Here is a 25,914-nt window from a genome sequence, read left to right on the forward strand (position 1 = left end):
CCTTTCAAAGACCCTGGAGGGGCAGGATCACTCCACTCTGCCTTCCTTGCCTCCGACAACCCCACAGCAGGGCAGGACACAGGGGGCCTCCAGGCACGGTTTTCAGAACCAGCATTCCCTCCCAAGTGCCAGTCTCTGTAACTCCGTGCTGCCTATGATGCTGCTGCTATGCATGTCCCTTGGTACAAGTACACACAGTACACACACACAACACACACACACACACACACACGCACACACACAGCTTCCCTGGGCCAACAGTGTAACTAAAGAAAAATGGCCCCTTCCCCCTGTGACCAAAGACAGTCACTTCACCAGCAACAGAAACACTAGATTAAATCCCCCTCCCCAGATTTTTAGGGAGGAAATTTAGTTTTTCTTTTCTATTTCCCCTCACCACCCATCCCTGGCCATCTTACACTAACACCCACTCCAACACACACACACACACACACACACACCCTTACTTGGTCACTCAGACACCAGCAGACAGCCATTTCCCAAAGCTAAGGTAGCATTTCTTGGGCACTCTATATATCCAGTTGGCTAATAAGAAAATTCTCCCTCCAGCCTGAGCCTTGGCTAGCTAAGGGGTGGGAGGGACGGGAGACGACTTGCTCCTTATTGTATCCACCGTGCTGCAAGAACTCTTCTCCCCCTCGACCCCCACCTCCTCTCTGGGCAGCTCCAGCCCTGTTCCCCGCCCCCGCTCCCCCATCCCCTCACCACTTTCTTCCATTCTAGGGAGAGGAGGGAGCTGTTCAGGCAGCGAAGGGGAGCCCCCGTGTGTCTAGAAGGCCTCTCCCCACCCCCACCCCGTGTGAGCTTGTACTCCTTGGCATACTTGCCTGGGTTGGGTGTTGGGGAGCTCAAATTGCAGCTACAAACTGGCTGCCAGCCAGGGGCCGTCTATTTAAAAGCGCCGGCTCAACCCGAGCCCGTAGTCTCTTTGGAAACTTCTGCCGGGGGGAAAAGAGCTAGGAAAGAGCTGCAAAGCGGTGTGGGTTTTTTCCTTTTTTTTTTTCCCCCCTCCTCTTTACTACCCTCTCCTCCGTTTGCACCTTTCTTCGGGCTTCACGTAGAATCTGCGAATTTCGAAAAGGTGCTAGCAGAGTGGGAGAAAAGAGGTGTTAGGGGGTTTGGTGTGTTTTTTCTTTTTTTTTTTTTTAATTTCTTGATTTCCACATTTTTCCCCCGCCTTCGCGGCTGCAGCCGCCGCCTCTTACCTGTTCCGCAGCAGCCGCGCGCCGCTGGCAGCTGAGGGTTAGAAAGGAGCAGGGTGTACTTTGAGATCTTAAAAATTCTGAAGAAGAAATCTATTTTTCTCCCGCAACCCCCCCCCCCCCACCTGCCTCTCCTCCACAGCCTCCGAGCTCTTTTTTCCGGTGGTTGTTTGGGGGTGAACCATTTTTGGCTTCCCTGCCGCAATTCTGACCAGGTCAGACTCGTGGGGAGAGGGATTTGTTTCTCCAGCCTCCGATTCCTCTGCGTGCACCTGGCGCTGCTCCCTTTCCCCCTACCTGTTGCAAGTCTGTAATCTTTGCAATTCAGACTTGCTTGCAGGCACTCCAGCCCTCCATCGCTCCCTACATTTTGCAATTGTCCCCGGGAGGGCACCTGCTCTACCTGCCAGAAATTTTTTTCAAAAAAGAACAACACTGCTCCGCGTGCCCTCCTGGCCCCTTTCTCCCTGCACTCTCGCGCTCCTGCCCCGCCCCAGGTAAAGGGGGAGACTCGGAGAAGATGGTGCTCACCGCGGTCCTCCTTCTTCTGGCCGCCTGTGCGGGATCGGCCCAGGGTCTGGGCTCCTTCGTGCACTGCGAGCCCTGCGACGAGAAAGCCCTCTCCATGTGCCCCCCAGCCCCCTGGGCTGCGAGCTGGTCAAGGAGCCGGGCTGCGGCTGCTGCATGACCTGCGCCCTGGCCGAGGGGCAGTCGTGCGGCGTCTACACTGAGCGCTGCGCCCAGGGGCTGCGTTGCCTCCCCCGGCAGGACGAGGAGAAGCCGCTGCACGCCCTGCTGCACGGCCGCGGGGTTTGCCTGAACGAAAAGAGCTACCGCGAGCAAGCCAAGATCGGTGAGCGCGCTCCGTGTGCCAGGCAGCTACACGGCGCACGGGCGGGGTGGTGGGGGGTGGGGGGGGGCACGGGACAGGCTGGCCCCGCGCGCTCTGCCCAGCAAGTGGCTTAGAGCCGGGGTGCTGGCCGGGAGGAGGGCGGGGAGGGTCCCTGCACTTCGGAATCGGAGCCCCAGCCGATCCTGCTACCCCGGGGGTCGGTCTAGCCGAGCCTCTCCGGGTTTTCGCTCCTTCTCCTCGTCCCTACCCCCACCTTCTTCACCCCACCCCTCCCCCCTCGACTAAACGGTGACTCTGAGCTCCTATTTCTTCTCTAGATGCAAATCCTCAGGTACTCAATCTCCAGTCCGAAAGTGTGCATCTTACGTGAACAATTCCCTCTTCACCACCCCCAATATGTTGTAGGTTTTGTTTGTTTTTTTCTGAACTTGAAAAAAAATGCCTTTTGTTAAAATATTGCTTCAACTGGGGACCTGGAGAGAGAGGCGTTACCGGTTTTCGGTGCTAATTCTACCTTTGTCCCTCCCAGCCCCCTACCCCCCTACCAGTCCCTCCTTGACGTTTCTATTCTCCTACCCCGCCCCCACACACTCGGGCGCACACGCACACTCACGTGCACACATAACACACGCACGCACGCACCCTTGGTAGCTCTTGCCTTTGGGGCGGGGGCTTTGATGCCCCTCCCACGTGCACACTCATTGCTCTTGACTTGATATGATTGACTGGTCGTCTGTAAAACATACTGAAATGCAAAATATCTCTTTTTCCTCCCAGGAAAGGAGAGGTGACTTTGGGCAAGCTCAGAGGCGGCGGGGAGGTGGAGTAAGTCGGGGGTGGGGAGAGTGAAGGAAAGGAATAGGAAAGGTGGGCTTGATGTTCCAGGGCTGGGTGTTCCTGAATCGAACTCCTTTCCCCTGCTCCTATTCAGATTTTACCTAGGAAGAAAGGTAGATAAAGGGCTGGGAAACAAGAAGAGATGTGAAATTCAGACACTGCAGCTTCCCCACCAGTGCTAATCCCCCACCCTGTCACGTCGCCCCTCGAGCTCTCAAACCAGATCACAAGTGGGTGTGGTGTAAATGGAAGAGGGGCCCTGGAAACGCAGAATGCAAAATCAAGGGGGCGGAGACGGAAAAGCCACGCACCAGGCGCCTCCCCTCCACCTCCACGTAGCCCCGCCCCCGGGTTGCCCCGCCCCCAAATTCTCAGTGCTGGGGTTTAAAAGGTTGACAGAGCTGCTTGTTCAATTGAAACAGTTCGGCTTCCTCTTGGAAAGTTACTTGATTTTAATTTTTTTTTTAAGTTTAATGAACTGTACACAAAAGTCTGGGTTCTGAGCATTGGTCCTCCCCCATAGGAGTTAAGACTTGGCTAAATTGTGTTTATTCTGTACGGTATTTTCTTCCTGGAACAATGCCCTTCCCTCCTATCTCCGTCCATTACGAGCACCCCAACATGAGTTGTCTTAACTGCAAACTACAGACACTCTCATGTAGGAAAGGAGTGCGTCTGCGGTTGAGAAGAGAGGTACGAGAGCTTTCCTGGGCTCGACGTGGATTCCCGCAAATCCTGCAGGTTTTGTCTGTCCAGCTTTGCAAGAGGTAGCATTTCTCCAGTTTACGGCCAGCAAAAAAGGGAGAGAGGGCAATGTGCAGGCCCCGGAGGCCCCCGAGGACGGTTGGTGAAGTTATTTTTATTAAGAGCCAATTTTCAAAGGCGGCCCCGCCCCCCTCCCACCCCCCCACCCCCACTCCCACCCCCCGCCTTCATCTTGTGAGATGTGGTGTGGAAAACCTTAGCACGGGCACCGAGGGGGGAAAAGGCATGAATCGATTTCCTGGCTTGGGAGAGAGAGCTCTGGGTAACAATCCGGTCACAGCGAAAGTATGCAAGGTATCGCTTGGCCGCATTCTGGCCCCACTTTTATTTGCCCAGCCGTGTGGTTGGTGTGATGTGGTTGGTGTGGAGGGTGAGCGCGCGCAATTGCTGGGAGAGCAAACTGGCGCATCCAACTTTCCAATTCAATCCCAACCCCTCCCCGCCGCCCCCCTCCCCAACACACACACAAGGGCTATTGTCCCAAGCAAGATGAGATGCCCTTTAGACTTCTCTGCAGCCCCTTCCTCAGCCCCCACCTTCAAAGTGCCTTGAAGCACGGAGGGGCCTCCCTCCTCCCCCCACCCCATCCCAACCCCTCTGAAAGACTCCACCTCGCCTAAAGCAGGTGCCTCATCCTCTCTGGTGGCTGGATGGCTGCCCTTGACCGGTAGCTGGAACTGATGCCTTCCTCCCGGACAGATGAGATGGGAGTGGGCCCTCCTGGCTGGAGTTTTTCAGTTTGGGTGGGTCTCCCAAAAGTTGGAGATGGTGCAGCGACAGGACTTAAAGAGAGGAAAACGAACAGAGAAGAGGGAGGAGAGTGTCCGCTCCTTTGGCCAAAATTGCTGCCCCGCCCCCCCACCGACTTCCCACCGCCACGCCTCTCTACCAATAACGAGCAGTGTGAGCTGGAATTTGCCCCTTCCGATGTAGATTTAGAGACAGACATAGATGATATATGTATATATACACATATAACCAAAAATATGTGTATAGAGAGATAGATGTAGGGTTTTTCAACAACAACAAAGCCCATTTCTAGAATCAGAAATGGGGAGCAAAGGAGAGAGAGATGGCTAGCCGCCAAAGCTTGTGGGAGGAAGAGCGCAGGGCCGGCGGGGACTGGTGTTTTGCTAGGCGCGTTGCTGGGCAACGGGAGAGGGAGTCCGCCTGCGAGCCGGGTCCTGGGAGCGCTCTGGGCCCTGCATTTTATTTTGGCCAGTTCAGGGGCAGAGATAGATATAGAAACAGAGGGCGGTGTGTATGAGGGCTGGAGCTATTTATTGGACCAAGCTCAATAAATATGGGTGAGCTGGGTCGAGTCCGGGGAAGGACCGAGCTTTACTCTGGCATTCTTTGGAGAAGGAGCCTTGTGGCTTTACTGGCCCGCATACTTTACCCGGGTCTGGAAGATCTCTCTTGTGCTTGTGAGACATTAAGTTTGGGATACAGGGAGAAGTGGGTGCTGGGTTTCAGTTCTGTCATTGAGAAATAAGAGAGAGGGGAAGAGCAGAAAATATGCTTCTCGGAAAGAAAGAAAAATTACCTAAATAAAATTGCATTCAGCCTTTGCTTCTTTGAGGGGTTTGGCCCTCCATCACCCTGGCTTCCATTCCCAGCCTAGTCCAAATGCCCTGTTGAAATCAAGTTCCAGGGTTAGGTTTATTGGCCAAATTTGTGTCTGGATTGAACAAGATCATGGAAAACTGAAGGAGCCAGATTCCTTTCCTACCCGTATCCCCTCCCTTTGAAACAAGTCTTTGAGAGGCTGGCTGTGCCCTGAGCCAACCAAAATGGGAACTGGGAAGACAAGAAGAGGGCTCTTTTAACTTGACTTTTCTTTCCTCCCCTCTCCTCTCCCTTCCTCCTCTTTCTGCTGTGTCAGCTCAGACTGGAAGAGCAAACACAGTTGGCCACAGTGAGAGTTCATTTTTTTTCCATTTCTCTTTTTCTCCCCCCTACTTTCTTATCCCTCCCTCCCATCCCACCCCCTTCTCTATCCCACCCCTTTCTCTATCCCACCCCCTTCTCCATCCCCCAACTCCAAGACACCCCCAGGGGGCTTGGCTTTTCAATCAGAGCAGCTGTGCTGGTCCTGGGGCTCAGGGTTGGATTTGAGCAGGCAGGTGGGCTTGCAGCTGCAGAGGGAGGACCGGGCTGACCTAGGAGCCAGGGGTCACTAGAAGGTTACAACAAAGAGCATGGGAGCAGGAATCCCCACAAAAACCTCCGTCCCATTAAGGCGGGGAAGGCGGGAGGAGCTAGCAGGACAGGAAGCTGATTTTTGTCTAAAGCTTTTACTTTGTACTTGAGCGATGTATTTAAAACTCTGGGTTATTTAATGTATGGAAAACAAAATTTCGGAGAAGGGACCACCACACTCCAGGCCCACTGCCTGCAGAAACTGGAAGAACATTGTAAACAGATCAGGTACCTATGAGGTCCCACGGGAAGCGGAAGTGAAAAGCAGAGAATGGCTGCCATGACATGGATGCTATCTGGTGGGGTTTTGTTTGCACGTCTGTTTTGCATTTTTACTATGGTAGGTCCAGAAGTTACCATCCCCAGAGACCGTCCTTCAATTGTAACCTGGAAATATGTTTTCCAAAACAGTAAGATTTATTACATATCTGCAAAAATAAATAAGCAAATAAAAAAACAAAAACAGTTCTAAGCTTTCACTCCCCTCTCCCTCTATCCACAGAATTCCCCATTCTTGTTTCCAGCTCCAATTCTTTCCATGGTTTCTGTTATGATGTCTTTTTCTTCTTCTTCAATATAAATCCAAAGAAGTGACTGGGAATCTTTATCAGAGGTGAAGTAGCCCTTCCTGCCTGGCCACTCAGCTTAGCTAGGTTTGAGTGTCTCTCCAGGAATTGTCTGGGTATTGGCCAAAGAATGCTACAGCTGGAAGGGACCTGCCATGATCGCAGCATCTTGGCAGTCAGGCCCTCATTTTACAGATAAGGACGCTGAAGCCCAAAGTACAAGTCACGAGCCTAGAATTAGGTGCAGGGTTAGAGGCAGAGGCAGATCCAGGGCTAGAACTCAGTCTTAGAATCTTGTTGAGCCTAGCCTCCTAGTCCTAGTTCTGCTCTCCCTGGCTTTCTACCATAAGTCCCTGGGGCTCTGGCCTGGGCCTGGTCTAACCTGCAATGAGGCCTTTGGCAAATATTACCCAATGCTGTCATCTCATAACAGGAGGGGCAGAGGGGGCATGATATGAAGATGAAATAAGAGCTCAGAACTGGAAGTGCTCCGTTTGAGGAGAAGCAAAGTGGCCCCAAGGTGGAGAAAGCAGTACCCCTTTATTTTCAGCCTTGTTCTGTTCCATCCCTTTTTCTGCATGGTCTTACAGGCAAGGCTGGCTTAGGCGAGTGATTTGGTGTGGGATGGGGGGGGCGGGGCAAGGAGGGTGGAAAGGGGTTTGTTCAGCCCAGACTTCAGGCCCCATGTGCCAAACCTCATTTTCTGAATGACAGGAAGCTGTCCTGATGTGGGCAGGCAGGCAGGCAGGCCCTCACTGCCCCTTGGCTGAGCAGCAATCCACAGTCTCTAAGGAGCCCTCGGCATAGAAGTGGCCGGCTTCCCGTGATAACCAGCCTCCTCCAGCACGAGCTTCCACAGAGCGGAGCAGCAGGGTGTTGAGATCCGAGCTGGGGTGGGGTTAGGTGGGATGAGGGAGTGATTGGGGGATTTTCACATCGTAAACAAAGAGAGAAAACCACATGCCACAAAAGTTGATAAGAAAGACAGAGAGAGAGGATCGCCAGGGTTTTTAACAGTCAAAGCCCTTTTCGAAGGGAGAGGAGAGGTCCAGATTATAGCTGGAAGCCTCCAGTTGACCTGAGGAGTTGTTGAGCGCCATCCTCACACACCTTGGAGGCTGTGGCAGCTGCTCCCTTGGGGGATTCCCAAGAAGGAGGCAGATAAGATAAAACCCTCTTCCCAATGGGTTAGACCACCAAGGAAGTCCTGGAAGGGGTTCTAAAATAAATGTGCATGCTCAGTCGTGTTGGACTCTGTGACCCCCATGGACAGAGTAGCCTGGCAGGCTACAGTCCATAGGATTTCCCAGGCAAGAATACTGGAGTGGTTTCGCATTTCCTTCTCCAGGGGATCTTCCCGACCCAGGGATCGAACCCAAATCTCCTGCATCAGCAGGCAGATTTTTTTACCACTGACCCACCTGAAGCCCCTTAAAATAAATAGGTAATCTCTTTTTTTTTTTCCTTCTTGGTGGGATCTTCCAGGACCAGGGACCGAACTTGTGTCTCCTGCATTGGCAGGCAGACTCTTTACCACTGAGGCACCAGAGAAGCCCCAGGTTATCTCATTTTTGATCCCCATCCTAAACCATCAGAGACCAGCCCTTCTCTTGCCAAATCCTGAAGCAAGATCCAAACTGAATTTGCTCTCAGAATCCAGCCCCATGTGCCCTATTCTGACTTGCAGTGATGTTCTGTGTGGGTCCTCGTCATCCTGAACTGTGTAGATTGTACCAGTAAAGCTGTACTGAGCATGCTCCCCAGTCTCCCTGTCCCTCAGGGAAGATGTCTCTCATTCCAGACCCTTCAGAGCAGCACTGTCCAACTGAAGTACAATATAAGCCACATACAAATGTCATTTCAAGCTTTCTAACAGCCACATTTTTAAAACAGGTAAAAAGAAATAGGTGAAATTTAATTGTATATCTTTTCGATATATCCACAATAATATTCATATAGATTCAAAATAAGCCATTCTAATAAGCTATTTTAATAAGCCATTTAATAAGCCATTCTAATGAACCACCTGACGCGAAGAACTGACTCATTTGAAAAAACCCTGATGCTGGGAAAGATTGAAGGCAGGAGGAGAAGGGGACGACAGAGGATGAGATGGTTGGGACTCAACAGACATGAGTTTGAGTAAACTCTGGGAGTTGGTGATGGACAGGGAGGCCTGGCACGCTGCAGTCCATGGGGTCACAAAGAGTCAGACACAACTGAGCGACTAAACTGAACCGAAATGAATGAGCTATTTTACATTGTCTTTCATATTGTCTTTGAAATCTGAGGTGTATTTTACATTTAGAGCACATCAAAGTTCAAACACTGAATTTTCATTGGGAAGAGTTGATCTGTATTTTTAGGTTTCATAAGATTTATAGTTGAAAAAGTAGATTCATATATCTGAGTTGTCCCAAACATATTCACAACTTTTCCAATAACCAAAGGTATTGGTTGTCTAATTTAAATTAATTTAAATAAAATAAATCTTAAAATTCAGTCCCACTGGCCACATAAGTGAAGTGAAGTGAAGTGAAGTGTTAGTCATTCAGTCGTGTCTCGCTCTTTTTGAGCCCATGGACTGGAGCCTGCCAGGCTTCTCTGCCCATGGAATTCTCCAGGCAAGCATGCTGGAGTGGGTAGCCATTCCCTTCTCCAGGGGATCTCCCCAACCCAAGGGTCAAACATGGGTCTCCCACATTGCAGGCAGATTCTTTACTGTCTGAGCTACCAGGGAAGCCCTAGTGTCAAAAATCACATTGGCTAGTGGGTACCTAACCAGACAGGGCAAAGGCCACCAGCAAGCCCCTCCCACAGCTGTGAAGGGAACCTGTCTCCGCTCTCTGCTCCTGCTCCAACAGAGTCAAAAAGGAAAAGAGTCTGAGCTTCAATTGCCAAAAAGGACATTGTTTGACTCCTAGCAAGTCTCTCTTAGGAGGACCTGGCCTGGGGTCGGGGCGGGGCGGTGGGATCGTCGACAAGAGTCCAAACAATCTGCTCCCTGCCGCCCCCTTCTGGTCATGCAGGGCTTTCCAGGGAATTTGGCTAAATTGTGCTGTTCTGAATGGGCCGTGATGAGTCACCAGTGGGAGTGTGGCCAGATCGGAGAAATGGCCCCTCACTTCCTCCCTCTCATTATCTCCCCTTACCCCATTGAAAGGCTGCTCCCCACCTCACTCCTCCATTACCTTCTGGTGTGCATTGTTGTTGTTCAGTCACTAAGTCGTCTCTGACTCTTTGTGACCCCAGGGACTACAGCATGCCAGGCTTCCCGGGGGGTGTGTATAGGGAACAGATACATTTTTACTGAGCATGCTCCACCTTCCCCAAGTCTAGAGACCTGGTTAGAGATACTCACGCTGAGTGTTGTGCATAAGTATGTATTTCTCATGTGTAAATTTATCACCAGCTGCTGCCCAGGGATCAAGAAATGTATACCAGAGTCACGGCCCTGCATCCTAGTTCATCCTCAGGGAGAAAAAGTGAGGAGGATCCTTTCTTTTACCTAGAGGATGTGTGAGTGGGACCCCATTCTCTCATTCTAGGGAAGGGTCACCAACCTGACACTTGCCACATCTGCACTGTGAAAGGCGGTAGGTCAGCTTTTCTCTCTCCATCTTTAGGGAAGGAGACCTGGTGCCTTAACGCAGCATGAAGGAATGAGGTTACACAAGGGACGAACTTCCAGGCAGTGTTCTCTAAGTGGAAACTGCTTCTCAGAAGCACTTGGGTAAAGTTCCTCTCACTTGGGGCTGGCAACCTAGACTCCCCGGGGACGAGGGTAGAGCCATTGCTTCCCAGCAGACCTTTCTGCAGTCCAAGGCGCCTGAGACCTTGTGATCTACAAGCAGACACCTGTCAGCCAGTATCACAGCAACCAGATTTTTAGTTGATGATGGAAACAGGGGAGGTGGGAGGCAACAGAGTCCTTACAACGGCAGATACCTGTACTGAGAGCTCACTAGCATGTAACAACTCATGGAATCCTCATAACCCTATGAAGAGGGGGCTGTTGTCATCCTCCCCATAAGTCAAATGAGAAGACTAAGGCAAGGAGAGGGGAGGAAGCAACTAAGAGAGGGCAAAATACACCTGCACCAGGATTTAGTGAAGCACTGTTAGCAGCCCCATCTTCCACTCAAGAAGGGAGACTGACAGTCAAGGGCTGGTGGTCCAACTCCTGATTCTGTTTATCTGCTTTGCTGTAGTTGTCTTTATTTCTCTGCTCAGGTTAGAGATGTTGGTTTTCCTGGCCTGAAATGGAGAGGGGGATGTAAAGGAGCTAAGAGGGATAAGCCTATTGCTCTCAAGGTCCAGTCACTGACTCTCTGAACCTGCTCCCCACCTTGGCCATGTACCCCAAGTCAGCAAGACTCCCTCTGCAGGTCTATTTGCAGCTCCTCCCTAGGTGCAACTGGTTCCTTTGGATGACAGTTATATGGATTTCTTTTCCTCTTGCAAAGTCCATGCTCCTTCCCTTTTTAGCCCATAATTCAGGTGAAGAAAGAGCCCAGAATATGCATGTCTGTTACTGACCACAAAGGAAAAGAAAACAATTTTCCAGGAAAGACTGGGGCAAAGTGGGCCCTGGTCAGGGATGTCATGGGCAGGGCTGGGCATGGTGCAGCTCCCCTAGGAGGCTTCATGGCCCTCCCTACGGTCCCTGTCCCTTTTTCTTATGCAGAGACACACAATGTAACTCAGTCTCTTGGCATCTGCAGCTGGGAAACGGTCAGACTTCAGGAGGCTGAGACATGTCTCACACTTTTTTCAATAGTGAACAGTTGATCCCTCATTTTCCCAGAAGCCTCATGTTGTAGCAAAGAGCAGGAGGCTGCAGGTTGGCTAGGAAACAGGGCAAAGTGGGGAGGAAGTACGGAGCATCCAGCCATTCCCAGGCACGGATCAGGGCCCTCCGACGAGCTGTCCGGTGGAATTTTCTGCAGTGAAGGAAGTGTTCTCAATTATTGCTGTCCAACACGGAAGCCACCAGCCACGTGTGGCTATCGAGCACTTGAAATGTGCCTCAAGCAACTGAGAAGCTGAATTTGTAATCTGACTTAATATTTATTCTTTTCAATAGACGCATGTGGCTGCTGGTTATCATATTCAACAGCACAGTCTTAGACCAAAGAAGCCCAGTAAATGTAGGGGACCCTACTTCTTCCTGCTCTTAAGGCCCACATCTCTGCCCCTTGTTCCCTCTGTAGTAAATTCCTGTGTTTAAAGGCAGGTCTGTGGGTGACATGACCCCCCAGGGCATCCACTTAGCTCCAACATGTCGCAGCTTGCAGAATGGCCGCTAGACCTGCACTTTGTCCCATGAGCCAATTCACGCATCTCTCCATAAAGATGGAGTACTTTACTGAAGTATCAGATTCTTTACTGAAGACTATGTGCTGGAGAGGCTAAGATGAATGACAAAGTTCTGCCCTTAAGACATTGACTGTCTGAATTCCACAGAGGGAGCTAGAATGAGAGCCGGTGGAAACCCAGCTCCCCTTTTCATTCCTGGCAGAGAAATTCTGGGTGAATCCCTCTTGCCTTCTGGCAAGAAAAAGAGACTCTTCCTCTCCCGGGTCCAGGTGGCCTGGCAAAGCCCTACATCCTTCCTGCACTGCGAGTTCCAAGTACGCCACAGCTTCTTCAATTTCTGTAAGCAAAGTCACAATATCGGATCCATCCGTTTTTCTCTAGTTTTGACTATTAAGTCAAGATAGCGTGGGAAACAACCACCAGGCTGGGCCCAGGCTGTTAATGGTGCCAGGGTAGAACTAAGAGCCCCAGGGTAGAAAGTTCGATTGTAGTTTCAGTTATAGCAGCAGGTCTCCATGGTGGGCTTGTAGAGGGAAGATGCATCGGCACTTGTGCTGTGAGGAGTAGTGCTCTCCCCCAACTGGGGATGCGTCTGAGTCTGCAGCAGCTGGGCCTGCACCCAGACACCCTCAACATTCACTGGGGAAATTCTCTGGTGGTCCAGTGGTTAGGACTCAGCATTTTTACTGCCAGGGCCTGGGTTCAGTCCCTGGTTGGGGAACCAAGATTCCACAAGCTGCACAGCAAAAAAAAAAAAAAAAAAGAAGGTTCACTGGGACACGAGGATGACACAGTCCTCAAGCAGCTTCTCGCATTGCCAAGGGTGGTGCCTCAGTGCATGTTGTTGTATCAGTATGAATGGGCAGCATCTTAGGATGAAGCAGAAACTGAGTTGGCTGCCCTAACACGGCAGGGCTGGGACCATCAGAGAGCCAGCTGGCAAGACTAGGGGCAGAACAGAGCAGATAATCAGAACTCAGCCTAAAGATAACTATCAGGATGCTGTGAGAGCCCTTGCTTTCTTAAGACACTGAATTAAAGGGTCCTGTCTCCACAGCTTCCCAGAGAAGGGGACAACAGTGAACGCTCGCTGCAGAATCCTTTCAAAAGGACAGGTAGAGATAGGAAGGGAAGTCCTAGATCTGCTTCCCTTCTTTACCTCATCATTATGCTTGCATTGTTGACTAAGGAAACAGCCGGGGTTTACACACTGATGGCCTTGTCCCCTCCCCGCCATCCCTGGCCTCACGTAGGTCCTTCCCAGTCTATGCACGTCCATCTTCCTGACTCTAAATGCATGCTGAGAGGGGAAGGCTGGGGTGGTGGTCAGAGAAGTAAGAGAAGGAGACCACAAAAAGTTCCAGATTTTAAAACCGCTTACGGTTCCTACAAGGAAGCCTGTTCTGCAGCCATCAGTCTCCTCCGCCACCTACTGGCCATATGCAGGTACTGACCTGCCAGTCTACTGAGTTCCAGAACCTACGGCATTGTTAAGTACCTGAGAGACTGCTATTCACGTGCAGTGCAACTTCACCAGGAAGTCCTAAATCCTTTTGCAACCCTGACTCATTTTCTTTTGATGAAACAGCTCAGGAGCTGCCAGTCTACTTGCGCCTTCTTGAGTTATCTAAAATTTAAACCCTTCCAAAATTGCAAGCCTATTTATGACTCGGCCACACAGCAGCTGAGTAGGACTAGCTGGCTCTGGCATCCCAGCTCCAGTCTTACTTTCCAGCCCTTTAATATTCCAGGCTCCTGCCCTGGCTCCAATCCAACTTTCCGCTGTCTCTCTGGAACCTACAGGTGACCACAAGACCCTGATTAGTATCTGATACTTGACTCTCCCGCTGCCTAAGTAATAGGTCCCATGGGGTTAAGTGGCACCAAAACCTGGGAGGCACATCAAAACTTTAAGCCTGCCCTTCAGAAGCAGCCAAAGAGACTGCAAACTGGGGAGGGAACCCTGCCTTGGTGAAGCCAGGGGGAGGACAGAGGTTTGCAAACATATCTGGAGTTCCTTGGAGAATGGCAACCCATTCCAGTATTCTTGCCTGGAGAATCCCCATGGACAGAAGAGCCTGGTGAGCCACAGTCCATGGGATCAAAAAGAGTCAGACATGACTGAGCGACTAACACAGAAAAGGTACAAGAATCTACGTTTTGTTCCCCGGTATTGTCCTTGCTTAGTCTCAAGGCTAACACCTTCACAGGAAAGACGAGAGAGGCCTCAGTAAACTGCCCTAAAGTTTCCTGAACTGTTGTGAACAGCCCATCCTCCTCCCAGGAAAGGTGACTCCAGGTTCAGGGCAGCCCACAGCACTTCTTGAAGATCCTAAAATATGAAGAGTCTTGAGAAGAGCTGCCGATGGTGGGGTGGGGGGTGGGGGGCATTAGCCAATGTACTTGCACGACCACCAAAGCCAGAGCCAGAAGCTCCATAAGGGAAGGTGCAACGGCATCTGGAGGATGACACCCTCTGACCAAAGGGAGACAACAGGTGGCCAGAGGACGGTGAGTGGCACCCTCCCCCCAGATGTCTTTCAGAACTAGAAAGAGCACCACTGGGATGGAAGCATGTACTTGTGGCCCCAGGGGAAAGCTCACCCTTCTTCCACGCACTGGTCAGCACCCGGTTGTCTGGCCCTACTTCCCCTCCCTTCATCTGGTTACAATCTTGACTGGGGAAGGGGTGGCCGTGCACCCCCACAATGCTCCCAACCTTTCAATGGCAACCACCTCTTGCCGTCTCCCCTACCGCACCACTCAGGTGACAGTCAGGATGCTTGGTGATGTCCAGGGAGACTGAGTGACGTGTCAGGTCACTCAGTAAGATGGGAACAGGCCATGGTCAGCTTTTCCTCTCCTCACCTACTTCTTCCAGATCAGAGCCTCAGGTTTGGGCCTGAGTTACTAGATAACAGAGCCCTAATCTTTCACTTTGTACGGAGTCCCCCAAATCAGCTTGTTGCACCCTGCCTCCTACCCCCATTGCAGCTCATCCCACTACCAAGAAAAGCTGGTTTATGCCACAACCTCACTCTGTCAGCTAATCCCCAGAGGGCTCCATTCTACGGACCCAGTGCATCACCGTGTTAGTTCATCATCCCAGCGGGTTTTGATAAAGTAGAGGCAGAGCCCAGGGCAGGACATGGTGGGAAGAGGGAGTGAAAGGCCAGAAGGGGACAGACATCCTGGTGCTGGGCTCTCTTCGGGGAGAGCCTGCCCACTCTTTTGCCGTGTGTCTCCTCCCACCTTCTTCTCCAGAAACTACTTCTCTTCTTCTCCTGTGGATAAATACCCAGATCAGCCAACCACCCAGAACACTGCACACCTCTGGAGGCTTCTTTAGGGCGGGGAGCTTCCCTAAAGGGGCATAAATGCTGGACATCCATTCGATTAAATCTGACAAACCCTGAGCCCAGAGACAAACGGGTGCTCAGGTGCTTTCTGCCACCTGCCATCCTGACCAGGTGAGGCCAGGTCTCCAAATGCCTCCCTCAACACACACCTGGAACTTCCCCTGGGCTGAGAACTCCTGCCCTGGGGATATGCAACTGTCTTCTCACCAAACTGCTCCCTCTCCACACCTCTTCTCGCCTCCTGGGGAGCCCAGTAAGAGGAGGATTTCCCTTCATCCCTGGTGGCTCAAATGGTAAAGAACCTGCCTACAATGCAGGAGACTGGGGTTCGATCCCTAGGTCAGGAAGATCCCCTGGAGAAGGGAATGGCTGCCCACTCCAGTATCCTTGCCTGGAGAATCCCATGGACAGAGGCGCCTGGCGGGCTACAGTCCACAGGGTCACAAAGAGTAACTAACACTTTCACTTTCCAGGGCCACTCCAAAGCCCAATTTTCTTTTTCCAGAATTGAGAAAGAAAAGAAAGCAGGGAAGACAGGGCTCCCTGCCCCCGCCCATCCTGCCCTGCACCTGCTCTGGCCCTGGGCATCCTGGCCATGCCCTGCCCACCTGGGAAGAGCAATCCGGGTCTGGTCGGGGTCAGGGAGCTGAGAGGAGGGACCCAGGGGAGGGTGCCTGTGAGAGGAGAATTTCATGGAAATCTGTGGACCAAGAAAAAGCCAAAGGCTGGGGGGGTGAGGGGTGGAATTAAAAGACCGACAAATAAATGAACAAAGTCCTAGTTCTTTAAAGGTCATAAGTCAGCTAAGTATAGACTGTCACCAAGTCACTGCTATATATAACCACTCCAGCCCCAGCCAGCTGTCTGCCTCTCTTGGCCGGGAGCTGTTATGTCCCAGGTCACAGAGCTCAGCGCCAGCTCTGATCAGGGAGCAAGGCCTCAGGCTTCCATGCCCCTACCCCCACCCGCCTGCACTGATCCCCTCCGGATCCCACATTTCTGGCTCTCCGGGGTCCCTTCCTCCTGTTTCTCCTATGATTTCCTCCCCACACCCTGCAAGTCCAGACACCCCAGGGCCCTCCTGCCCTCGGTTCCCCAAATGCAGATGTATCTCAACTCCAGCAGTTCCAAAAGCAGGCAGATCTCACTAGAGGATGGACTTGGCCTCTTGTCCACGCCCTGGCAACTCCTCTTCCTCTGACAGCCTCGACCTCCAGATGGTGTTCTTACACCTCAGCCCCACCTCCAGCCACTTCCCCCATCTATTTAGCCAGCTCCCCACCCACCACCACCAGACAGGGCCTTCCCTGGTGGCTCAGGTGGTAAACAATCTGCCCACAATGCAAGACACTTGGGTTCAATCCCTAGGTTGGAAAGATCCCCTGGAGAAGGGAATGGCTAACACACTCCAGTATTCTTGTCTGGAGAATTCCACAAACAGAAAAACCTGGCAGGTTACAATCCCTGGGGTCACAAAGAGTCGGAAGGACTGAGCGACTAACTTCCATTTCTACTTCCCAGCAAACAAGTCCCTTCCCTGCCCCCAGACTTCCCTCTTCCTCCTGCGTCACTTCCCTCCTTGTATCAGCTTGACTTTCCCAGCACTCTCCTACTCCACGAAGTCACCCTTACCTTGCTCTACTGGACTTCCCACCACTCACAGGCGTGTTGGCTCGTATCCTGATTCTCATTCCCCTTTCCCCAGTTTGGGCAGCCCTGTCGGGGTGCAGAGAGCCTGTCTCCTTGCTCCAAAGGTTGGAGTTCTGGGATCCACACGGTTGGCTCTCAGCTGGCAGACGCTAATCCTCCATCCGCTTCTCCCCACAGAAAGAGACTCCCGTGAGCACGAGGAGCCCACCACCTCCGAGATGGCAGAGGAGACCTACTCACCCAAGATCTTCCGGCCCAAGCACACCCGCATCTCCGAACTGAAGGCCGAGGCTGTGAAGAAGGACCGCAGAAAGAAGCTGACCCAGTCCAAGTTCGTGGGAGGAGCTGAGAACACTGCCCATCCCCGGGTCATCTCCGCGCCTGAGATGAGACAGGAATCTGAGCAGGTGAGGCTCAAGGACCCTCTCTCCATCTCCCTCTGTATCCGCACCCTCAGTCTCTGCCACCTGCAGCTTTTAACCTGGCCCCCAGCTATCTAAATGAGCATGTGTGGTAGCACTTTATACGCCCAGGGGTAATGGCAGGGGAGGCAGAGGAAGACCTTGGGTAGCACCTAATCTCGACAAAAGGTGGTGACTTTCCGTGCAGACCCTTGACCCACACACCTCGGCCACTGCATTCTGCACGTCTAGGTGACTCCCTGGGGTCTGGCCACGCCTCTCACGCCTCCGATCCGCACACAGGGGCCCTGCCGCAGGCACATGGAGGCGTCCCTGCAGGAGCTCAAAGCCAGCCCGCGCATGGTGCCCCGCGCCGTGTACCTGCCCAACTGTGACCGCAAAGGGTTCTACAAGAGAAAGCAGGTAGGTGAAGCTCCTTCTCTATAAGAGAAAGCAGGTCCATCCAGTGCCCCCAGCTCTGCTTACTGAAGAGACTGTACACCTGTACAGCACTGTAGATCAACTCGACTCCAGTAAAACTTGGGGAAAAAAAAAAGAAAGAAAGCCGGCATGCCCCATCCCATATCCCATGTTCAGGGCATGCACGCTAAGTCGCTTCGGTCGTGTCCCACTCTGTGCAACCCTGTGGACCCCATGCCCGCCAGGGCCCTCAGTCCATGGGATTCTCCAGGCAAGAATACTGGAGTGGGTTGCCACGCCCTCCTCCATGATGGAACCTGAGTCTCTTATGTCTCCTGCACTGCAGGTGTGTTCTTTACCACTGACGCCACCAAATCTCCACCTCTAAATGCCTGGATTTCTGTACTGTCCCAAAACACTAGTACCCTTTCTTCCCACAATCATGACTGACCCCATTCCCGCTTACCCTGTAATCTACTCATGTTTTAATGAGTCACCATAGGTACATGAGTCCATCTAAAAGGAAACTTTCTATCACTGTCTCACAGCCTGTGCTATGTATGTTATTTTCTGATACACTTCCATAAATATATGGGGCTTCCCAGGTCGTGCTAGTGGCAAAGAACCCACCTGCCAATACAGGAGACGCAAGAGACATGGGTTGGATCCCCGGGTCAGGAAGATCCCCTGGAGGAGAGTATGGCAACCCACTACAGTATTCTTGCCTGGAGAATCCCATGGACAGAGAAGCCTGACAGGCTACAGTCCATGGGGTCGCAAAGAGTCAGATATGACTGAAGCGACCTAGCATGCACACACGCATGACTAAAATATGTTTTTACCATGTACCTCGTGAAATAATTTTGTGACCCATTCACAGCCAGGCTACCCTTTGTTAACCAGTCATCTAAGCTTGTTAAGGAGTACACAGTAGGGCATCAGCAGCACACGGATTGCTGGGTCCCACCCCAGAGTTTCTGATCGGTAGGTCTGGGGTGGACTCTGAGAACTTGGGTTTTCAACAAGTTCCCCCCTGGGTGACTCAGATGCTCCATAAAGTCACCCAGCATCTAAGTTCCCTTAGATGGTGGTGTAAGGGATAAGGAATCCACCTGCCACTGAAGGAGACACAGGTTCAATCCCTAGGTCAGAAAGATCCCCTAAAGAAAGCAATGGCATCCCACTCCAGTATTCTTGCCTGGGAAATCCCATGGACAGTGCAGCTTTATGGGCTACAGTCCATGGGGTCACAAAGAGTCAGACACGACTTAGTGACTAAACAACGACAACATCTAAGTTAGGAATCAAGAGCCAGGCAACTTTGGGTGAGTCCTTGGGTGTCCTGCTTACTAGCTGTGTCCTCTTACCCCAGTCAGTTAATGTCTCTGGCTCCAGTTCCTTGTGTAAAATGGAGAATAATTGTATCTGTTGTTCTCACATGATTATGAGGAATAATGAACTCATCTTTGCAAAGCACTTAGAACAGTGTCTACAGTATAGTTAAGTGTTAAGTGGTGTCTTGTATATGGTACAGCTACACAAGTGATGCCTTTAATTACTATTACTATTATTTAATGGGCTTCCCTCATAACTCAGTCAGTAAAGAAAATGAAAGTGAAAATCACTCAGTCGTGTCTGACTCTTTGCAACCCCAGGGACTATACAGTCCATGGAATTCTCCAGGCCAGAATACTGGAGTGGGTAGCCTTTTCCTTCTCCAGGGGATCTTCCCAACCCAGGGATTAAACCCAGGTCTCCCACATTGCAGGTGGATTCTTTACCAGCTGAGCTCCAAGGGAAACCAGATATGTCGGTAAAGAATCTGCCTGCATTGCAGGAGACCTGGGTTTGATTTCTAGGTCGGGAAGATCCCCTGGAGAAGAAAATGGCAACCCACTCTAATATTCTTGCCTGGAGAATCCCATGGACAGAGGAACAAGAGTCAGACACAACTTAGTGACTCAACCACCACCACGTTATTTAAGAATTTAATTTATTATCACTATCATCGTCATGATCATGATCAGGTTATGTCGCTCTCTGGAGAATACCAAGTTGGAGAAATAAACCAACTTGTTTTGGGTGACACAAGACAGAGTTGCAAGAGCTAGTCAAGGACAGACCGCCTAAATGACACCTTTCCCCGGGTTGTCCCATGCAGTGCAGACACCAGAGCCCCAAGGGGTGGGTGTTGATGTTGTTCAGTCGCTAAGTCATCACGCCACGCACTGCAGCACGCTAGGCTCCCTGTCCTTAACCATCTCCCAGAGTCTGCTCAAGTTCATGTCCATTGAGTCAGTGATACAGTGCCCTCAACTCTTTGGGGATGAGAGTCTATCTTGGGGCAGGGAAGGCAAAGGGTCAGGGAGGAGCAGAGCCTCAGGGTACAGCCATGCTCACGGCCTGTCCCTCTCCCCACCCCAGTGCAAACCTTCCCGTGGCCGCAAGCGTGGCATCTGCTGGTGCGTGGACAAGTACGGGATGAAGCTGCCGGGCATGGAGTACGTGGACGGGGACTTTCAGTGCCACACCTTCGACAGCAGCAATGTTGAGTGACGCGTCCCCTCCCCGTCTTTCCCTCACCCCATCCCACCCCCAGCCCCGACTCCAGCCAGCGCCTCCCTCCACCCCAGGACGCCACTCATTTCATCTCATGTAAGGGAAAAAAAAAATACATATATCTATCTATTTGAGGAAACTGAGGACCTCGGAATCTCTGGCAAGGTCGCAACTTTGAAAACGGCAACAACAGAGATGTGAAAAGCTAAGGAGACCCCCCCTTTTAAAAAAAAGGTTTTCTTTTTGAGGCAAGTTGAATGAACAAGGGGAGCAAGAGAGGAAGAACAAGAGAAAGAGAAGGGAGGAAAGCAGACGTGTGTAAGAGAGGGGAGGATGAGTAGTCACGAGGAGGAGAAACAGAGCTTGGGCCAGAAGCATCCATCTTTACATCCAGCCCTGGCCCGAGTGGGGAAGCCGTCTGGGCAGGAGCAGGTGCGGCCCTGGGTGTGGCCTTTGATGCCACACTTGGAATTTGCCCAGCTCGGATGGGTCACAGGGGGAGAGAGAAACAGACAGCAGGCGTCAGTGCCTCTCCTGGATCAATCTCCTCCTGCAGCCAGCAGCTCACACGGCTCAAACCCTGTCCTTGCTCTCTTCCCACCTCGGCGCTGTGTTCTCTCTCCCTCCAATTTACAAAGACAAAGATGCATTCCATCCTTCTCAACACAAGGCAGATTCATAACTGAGTGATACTAGATGGTAGGTGTTCCTAAAGCAGATCCATGAATATGAAGTATGTGTGCATATTTCACTCCCCTTGCAGACTCAGAAATCAATCCACACTCTGATAGTGGGAAGACATGTGCTTCCAGGGTGGCTAAAACTCAGCGCCGAATGAAGTCTGTGGTTTCAGCCCTTCATTGCATCCAATTCACAGCTAACGCAGCCTTTGTGGGGGAGGATAGGCTGAAAAAAAAGTGGGCTTGTATTTATCTACAAGGCTCCATATAGTCATATATAGGCATATAAGTCTATTTTCTTTCTTTTTTTTTTTTTTTTTACCCCTTTCTTCCTTCCTTTCTGTCAAAGGTTTGCATTAACTTTTCCAAGTAGTTCCTCTGGGGGCATTGAAGAGCATCCTTATTCTGGGGAAACCAAGAAAACCCATGTTCTTCTAACACAACCCATAAAACCAGTTTTGCCTGCATCCCATGAGCAGCAGCAAACTCAGCCCTCTGTGGGACACTGTGTTGGATTTTTTTTTCATGATTTCCCATGTGCACGTGTGTTCATGTACCACCAAGCCAGGTCGGTGACCACACCCAACAGTGCACCTACCAAGCTCCCAGGACGTCACATTCACCTTTAGACCCTTGGGAAGTTACTGTCTCTGGACCCTACACCCAGAGAACCCAATCGGTCCAATCTCAACCCCCTGGTCCTGCCCAGCTTTTTTATTTCATCTGGACAGACCCTGCATTTGGAAAGCCTCCCTCAGCCTTCATGCTGGCAGAGCAGGAGAGAGACTGAAATGAGAGATGGCAAAGAGGGAGATGGAGGTGAAAAGTGTAAATACGGGGAAACAATAAAAGTGATTGTTCAGGCCAGAGTAGATGGAGAGAAGGGCAGACAGCTGGAGAGACAGAGGGCTGACTGCCCCATCCTAGCTTTGGAGCAAAGCAAAAAGAAGAGGGGACAAAGCCAAGAGACACTTCCCTGGGTCCCCACCTGATAAGCCCTCTGGGATTTAAGAAGGAGAGAGGTTTAAGAAGAAGAAAAGGAAACAGGTTGTAAGAGAGAAATGAGTTTAACCTAGCCCTGTGAGCCAGAGAAGGTGAGGAACTTTCCAGAGAAGGACAGGAACAAGGATAAGCAGAGGCCGTGGTTTGCAAGGGACAAGTCTACGAGCTCACCTGCCCACCTTCACCCTGCAGTAAGGGACGGAGGCTGGAGAGGCTTTCAAGCTCTTGGTCTTACCCTGGCCTGTTGCAGCTTCCTTCCTGGGGTGGGAAATGGCAGAAAGGCGCAGGACAAGCAGTGAATGGATGCTTTGGGGCAGCCAAGATTCTGAACCAAGAAAACTCCCATTGTCCACTGATTCCCCCCACCCCTGCAACAAATGGGCAGCCCTGATGGAGAACTCTGGCCAGGAGACGGGGCTTGGACACAGCAAAGGACACCCTCTCTCGCTGTGAACGCAGCTCACTCCACTCTTCCCCAACGACATGACACCGTGGAGACTACTCCAGCATCGAGCTTGGGGACAGTGAAGAGGGGCAGCTAAGGAGCAGAAACGTTTTAGCTGGTGGCAAGCCTGCAGCCCTGGGATTCGGTAGGGGAGTGTCCCCTGCTCCCCCAGAGTGGACAGTCGGCTGGAATGGGAGAGGCATCGATCTCCACTGGACAGGGGCCTGATGGGGATGGCAGTGAGGACTTCCTTGACGTGCTGTGTGTCCAGGTGGCCCCTCCCTGTGCCACTGTCCCCAAACCCGCGACCCACACTTCAACGTCTTAGGCCAGTATCGTCAGCCTTTCCCACTTCACTCTTCTCTCCGCCCATCCTTTCTCTGGATCTTCAGCAGTCGCCTAAACTGGGATTGCCATGTGGATACTGGGGTGCCATTCCCCCTAAGAAAAGACTGAGCCAGGAATTTGCAGACCCCACCCCACCACCTCCCCCCAAGGCCTGGACCCAGTTCCTGGTTCCTGAGAGGGGGCTGTCTTTTCCTCCCGCTGTTTACTGGACTTTGAAGGGGCCTCAGCTCCTTCCATGGGCTCTTTGCAGTCAGCCACAAGGTGGGGGGCTAGGGCCTGCTTTAACGCAACCCCTGTCTTCAGATCTCCAGAGCTCACACTGACAACCCCAAATCTGTGAGTCTCTCTCTACTGCTTGCAGAGGGGGCGGGGAGACTCTGATCCTCTGGCCACTCCATACAGGATGCTGGACCTTCAGGCAGAGCCCAGGGTGGGAGTCCAGGGGGAGGGAATCATTGAGGAAAGTGAGGCCTCTCTGGGCAGGATGGTGAGCAGGCAGGTGTGGCAAGCTGCCAGCTGTGAAGTTCCAAGCAGGGACCTTCTTGACCCCCGGCTCCCTGTTGGCCACTGCTCACCCAGAGGCCTCAGGCTCCAGGTTTTCTGTGGCCTCAAATCTAAACATTGGCCTACAGTGCCAACAGGAGGTCTCTTCCCATCTCCCTTTGACTCAGGCCTCACTCTAGCAGAGGAGACCGTCTCCACCACTGCGGCCAGGTGACTGAGGGGGTCCCAGCCAGGACTGAGCCCCTGCCCCACCTCAACCCGGGGAAAGCAGGCGGTCTGGGACAGAAGAGACTTGGAAGTTTCTCAGACAGCCAGGCCTGGAGAGACAGGCCTGGAGACATTCAGCCCCAACTCGGAGAATAACGGGAGGCCCTGCGTGGTCCCACCTCCTGTCTCCTCACCATTTTCCCATCACCACCTCTGTGGTCTCTATGGTAACCCAGTGGGGCCAACCTCCCCTGGGGAAGCGGGCCTGGACCACCACTCTCCCACTGCCCAGTTCGTCAGCAGCCGCAGGGCTACCATGCGGCCACCAAGCCCCCCCTCCATGTGGGGCAGTGCCCCACCTCCATCCACTCAGCCCCTACAAGGGCTCCAGCTCAGATGGGAATTGCAGAGAGGAGTGGGCCAAGGAGAAGCAATGCCCGGTCTTGGAGAAGACACAGTTGGCTTCCTAGATTGAGGAGGCTGTATTTTGAGAGGTGGTTGTATGGGCGTTGTACTGTCTTTGTTTTTAAAACCACTAAAGTGCAAGACTTATTTTGCACTTTTCTCTACTTTTTTTTTCTTGTAGGTTTTTGGTGTCTTTTTTTAAGCATCCTTTCTTGGTTCCCTAATGGAGTATATAGTTTAGCCATTTCCACAGACTCTGGCCTCCTCTCTAACTTTTTTGGATGGAGGAAAGGGGAGGTGGGGGGCAGCCGCTGTGCACCCATTCACCCCACCTCTCTGGTCCCCGGCCACCAGCCCTAGTCCCAGACCGTCCACAACCACCACCAATCACACAGTAGCCCACACGGATAGACAGTTGTCAGACAAGATTCCTTCAGATTCCGAGTTGCCTACCGGTTTGTTTGTTTGTTTTTAGACAGCAATAATCACAGCACATATTACTGTAGTTCTTTATAGTTTGACATACATACATACCATAGTGCTATTCTCTCCTCTTTTTTTGTTTTTGACTTTCCTGTTTTTAAATAAATGCTCATAATCTTTACTGGTGAAAAGGATGAAAAAAAAATTAACCAGCAAACGAAACTTGTTTGTGGAAAGAAAAAAAAAAACGAAAAAGCGGGGGGGAAACAATCGCTGAATGTGGACGAGCTCACCTCCTGTTTAGTGTTTTGTACCTAAGGAAATAAAACAAAACGAAAAACCCCTGAGGATCTCACGTTTTATTAAAAGAAGTGAAGATTGCTGTATACTATTTATTCAACTTATAATTTATGTTACTCCTCGATCTTTGTCTTTTATCGTGACAAAGCATTTATTTAATAAAGTTATGCATTCAGTTAGCCTGCCTCAGCTTCCTCCTCGGGCCCAGGGAAGGTAGGCGAAGGGAGAGAGGACAAGGAGAAAAAGAAGGGACCAGTGGAGGCAGGATGCAGGCCTGCACCCTCCAGAGGCGCCCCCGGCCCTCCCTCCCACCTGGCACTCCGGTGCCCCCTTCTCTAGCTCTTCAAAACCTTTGCAGTGAGTACACACGGCATTAAGAGGGCCAGTGGTCCTGCGGGGTCAGCTGCTGGTACCACTCGGGCTATTACCATTATTACCACTTAAGCTTAGCTCCTGCTGCTAAAGAAAGTCATCTTATTATTTATTTATTGGCTTCGCTGGGTGTTTGCTACATCGCAAAGGCTTTCTCAAGGTTTCTTTAGTGGCGGCACACGGGTTTAGTTGCCTCTGGCATATGGGATCTTAGTTTCCGGACCAGGAATCAAACCCCAGACCCCTGCATCAAAAGACAGATTTTTAACCACTGGACCGCCAGGGAAGTCCCTAAAGACAAGTGATCTTAATTGACTCTTAAGCAAGGGATGGGTCTCTTCTCCTCAGGTAGGACTTTAAGGAAGGCATTGCTAGAATGGTCCTCGCAAGATCTTAACTCCTGGGAACCTCTGGTCGAGGTGAATCCTACCTCCTGCTTCTGCCCAGCTCCCGGCCGCCATTTCCACCCAGTGAAGAGGAATGTTATGAAATGGCTAACCCTCCATCGACATAGAGTGCACACTTCCTACCGTCCGCCCTTCCTTCCTCTGGCCCCTTCTCCTCTCAGGCTCTTCTCCCCATCTCCATGTCCCTTCTTCATCTGTGAGTCCACAGTAGGCACCGCCCTTTCTGTACTCCCCTGACTGCCCCCAACAAGGGTCTCTGTCTGTGGGCACAGCGGGGGAATGAGGCTGGGGGCATCTCCACTCAGCCCAGCCCAGACCTGGTACCCTGCCCCGTCCGAGTCACATGCTAAGCAGAGTCACTGGTAGTGTCCCTGCCTGGTGAGGGGCTGGCCTGTCGCTGGGCACACGGGCTCCTGAAGCATAGCTGAAGCTTTCTCCCCTGAGACGGCTCAAGCCCGTGCACAACCTTGCAGGCATACAGCTGTTCAGCCAGCACCCAGCAGTGACGGGAGAGTTGGCGGGTGGGACAGCGGTGCTGGGAAGTCCCACTTTCCTCTGCAGGGGTGCTGATGAGGGGGGGAGTGCAGAAAGAGCAGCGTGCAGGAAGGCCATGCTGGCCCAAGTCCAGCCACAGGGCACCACCAGCCCCGGGACTGTCTCCTGGCCC

At 51.9% G+C, this 25,914-nt stretch overlaps 1 protein-coding gene across 1 annotated transcript; it reads left to right on the plus strand.

Moving 5' to 3' along the window:
- Nucleotides 1–932: 932 nt before the first annotated feature.
- Nucleotides 933–24,647, plus strand: IGFBP5 (insulin like growth factor binding protein 5). The gene is given in 5 exon segments (XM_070386910.1): nt 933–1,858; nt 1,861–2,076; nt 16,952–17,181; nt 17,479–17,598; nt 20,020–24,647. Coding segments are annotated over 5 exon segments (813 nt in total). The 5' UTR covers nt 933–1,743; the 3' UTR covers nt 20,152–24,647.
- The last annotated feature ends 1,267 nt before the right edge of the window (nt 24,648–25,914 follow it).

Source organism: Bos mutus, chromosome 2 (assembly GCF_027580195.1).
Source record: "Bos mutus isolate GX-2022 chromosome 2, NWIPB_WYAK_1.1, whole genome shotgun sequence".
Lineage (NCBI taxonomy): Eukaryota > Metazoa > Chordata > Mammalia > Artiodactyla > Bovidae > Bos > Bos mutus.